We start from the raw sequence: 2,965 nt of genomic DNA on the forward strand, positions 1-2,965 counted from the left end.
TTTACCATCTTGCCCCGGTTAACGCGCGATTCAATTTCATTGTAACGAACAACTCGGACGCACCCCTCCCGTCTCGCTGACCTCCCCTCGCGCGCAAAAAGCCGGGCCGACTCTCGACTATCGAAAAACAATTAAACGGATAAAATATCGGCAAACACCGCCCAATGGACGGTTGATATTTTATCAGCTGTTCGGCAACCCGTCGGCATCTCGTTGGAAACGAGCGCACGCTGCGAGGGTTGCAGCGAAACACGCCCGACGTCCTATCAGATTAAGAAACCGCTATTTTATCGCAGCTGTCATGTGTCCACTGGGATGCCAGTTGAGTTTCGTTTCTTCCAAGGATTCGGGCTGTACCGTACAATAGACAACTTTTGTGCTTGTGAAAATATTAATGTGATATATCAAATGAGTTAGAAAAGCGCCCGTTTTGTAAGAGATAAAGAATAGTTGAATGATTTGACCGTTGAAAGAAGTACGAAGTTCTCTCTAAAAGTCAATCAGTGGATGTTGAAAACCTGCTGTCTCATATTAGAAGCCGCTCTCATAATAGGAGACTTTCCCCTATAGCACTGAATTATTCAGTAGTAACGTTTACTCGGTAGTAAAGTTCACTTGTAACTGTTTCCAGTGATAATGCACCGATTGACTTTTAGGAAGTTTGTTAAGTGTTTTAGCTCTCTCTTATTTAAAGCCATATTATTCTTACGAAATTGTTAACGATGATAACTGACAATATTTTACTCGCGTGTGCAAGGGAAAATGTATTGAAACGTTATACATTTTAAAGTATAATTATATTTTTTTATGTTTTACATAGAAACTGTTTCAGCATTAAACTTTCATTATTTCACTACTCATTAAACGTGGAAGCTTTTAGAATTCCATTGGACTGTAACATAGTTTATTTACTGTTGCTACGGAATGTCGGCTTACTTAAAAGAGTGGAGAACGTTAATATGTAGAAATAGGCAATGTTTTAAACGCAGATTATCAGCACAATAATTGCGATTCTTTGATAAAATCGAGATACTTGTAAACATTAGTGTAAACATCAGATATTCCCAAAGCGCAGGGCGAGATCCTAGAAGCGACACCGACGAGCTCGCCGTCGACTACGAGCGGCCCACCGCTGTCACCCTGGAAAAAGTGCGACAATAAAGTTTTTATCAGCAATTTATAGAAGTAAATGACGGAACAACGTTCAAACAATTAGACAACTTAGTCCTCGAAAACGCCGTATTTAATTTATTAATGTCTCTTAGCGAAAAGCTGTACGCATACTTAACGTTCGTGAGATGAATTATGCATAAGATAAAAAGTAAGTGGAAAAGTGACTTACTAGACAAGCGCCCTTCCCTCTTTCCGTGCATATCTGATTCTCGTTGGTGCGTGGATTTTTGTGATCACTCAGGCAGCGTTCTTGGCTCAAAATGTTCACGCTAAGCCATTTAAGTATTGGCGAGATAGATCCACTTATTTTCGATTTTCCCCATCCGCTCACAATACCCCGCTCATCGCCGTTAACATGGTTCTTACTTGTTAAGGGAATCGGACCTTGCACGCTGTTTATCTTGATCGGTTTCTTCAGCTACGCGAACGGACGTTCGCACAAATTGCGACACGAGTTGAATAAAAATTGGAATAACCGAGATTGTTTCTTCTACTATGACACTAATCTTATTCACTTTCCAGATACTTGAACTTACAGTGATCACGGCGATATCATCCTTCCAGCCACCGTCCCTTTCATCACTGTAGTTCGGGTGTATTCGAATGGATTTGATGTCGTGCCTGTCGCCTTCCGCTGCCAGGTTGATGGTTCCGCTTACGACAACCTGCAAGTTAACTTATTAATTCGATAAGATGGAAGTGGAAGGATTAAAAATTTTTTAATCACATTAATGCAAAAGAGAAATGGAATAACAGAAGAAAAAGGAAACACTGCGCGAATGAGTTAGAAGACGATATTATATTCGATCTTGATTACGTGAATAGTATTTATTGCATGACAAGTTGTACTTTCATTTGATTAATGGAGAAATATTTACATATTCAGTTAATTCAGCTATTAATTGAGAATAACTGAGTTAATACACAACAGCTCTCTTAATAGCTCTGTTAATGCATGGAATAACGAGGAAATCAGGAACACAGATACTAAATACCATAATACTAACGTTATATGTATTATGTAAATACCAGAATAATAATCTGAATACACCCGATGAAATTTAACTCAATTACTCGAATAATATTCATCATTCCCTAAATAGCTTTGTTAGATACGAGTAGAGCTTAGAGAGAGATACGACACAGAAGTAGAATTCGGTATAAATAATTATAAAGTTCCAAATTATTTCTAATTCTGACTAACAGTAATTTTATTATTGATTTGAATATTTCGCTTTTCTCTCTCGAGAAAAATAATCTTTTTGAAGCGATCTAAAATAAAAATAATTTATTTTAATAATACAAAAACATCTTTCTATATCGCTGCGGGTTAATAATGAAATTTTGCTGATGTAAAATAATTACATACCATGTCCGTGTAAATCCGACTGCTTATGCAATGAGCAGCGCACTATGGGACGTTTCGCCTATTTTGTGGCCAAAATATCAAAGATTTGTTTTCATGAGTTGAACGTCCGTATATTGGGGTTTTTGGGGTCGCTGATTTCGAATATGACATTAAAAATTAGAAATACAAAATGGCGGATCCAATATGGCACCCGAAAATATTAAAAATTGCTTGTTTTGCATAAAGATGAAACCTGGGGGGTTTCTAAGGGGTTTTCGAGGTCGTTGATTTTGAATATGACTTAAAAATTATAAATACAAAATGGCGAATCCAATATGGCGCCCGACAAAATTATATTATAAAATTGTCGATCAAAACTTGATATTGAAAATGACTGTTAAAACTTATTAATTAATAACGACTTATTCAATATTTTTGTCTTCC

The 2,965-nt window shown here is 37.1% G+C and overlaps 1 protein-coding gene across 1 annotated transcript; it reads right to left on the reverse strand.

Moving 5' to 3' along the window:
- Positions 1 to 778: 778 nt before the first annotated feature.
- LOC105562272 (chymotrypsin-2-like) lies at positions 779 to 2,946 on the reverse strand. Its single transcript, XM_012012991.1, has 4 exons — positions 2,543 to 2,946; positions 1,710 to 1,838; positions 1,343 to 1,591; positions 779 to 1,140 (listed from the first exon to the last, which is right to left on the reverse strand). Exons 1-4 carry the CDS (start codon positions 2,543 to 2,545, stop codon positions 994 to 996), a joined length of 528 nt encoding a protein of 175 aa, XP_011868381.1. The 5' UTR covers positions 2,546 to 2,946; the 3' UTR covers positions 779 to 993.
- Between the last annotated feature and the right edge of the window lie 19 nt (positions 2,947 to 2,965).

This window comes from Vollenhovia emeryi, unplaced genomic scaffold (genome assembly GCF_000949405.1).
Source record: "Vollenhovia emeryi isolate VEMERY1.0 unplaced genomic scaffold, V.emery_V1.0 DF939192.1, whole genome shotgun sequence".
Lineage (NCBI taxonomy): Eukaryota > Metazoa > Arthropoda > Insecta > Hymenoptera > Formicidae > Vollenhovia > Vollenhovia emeryi.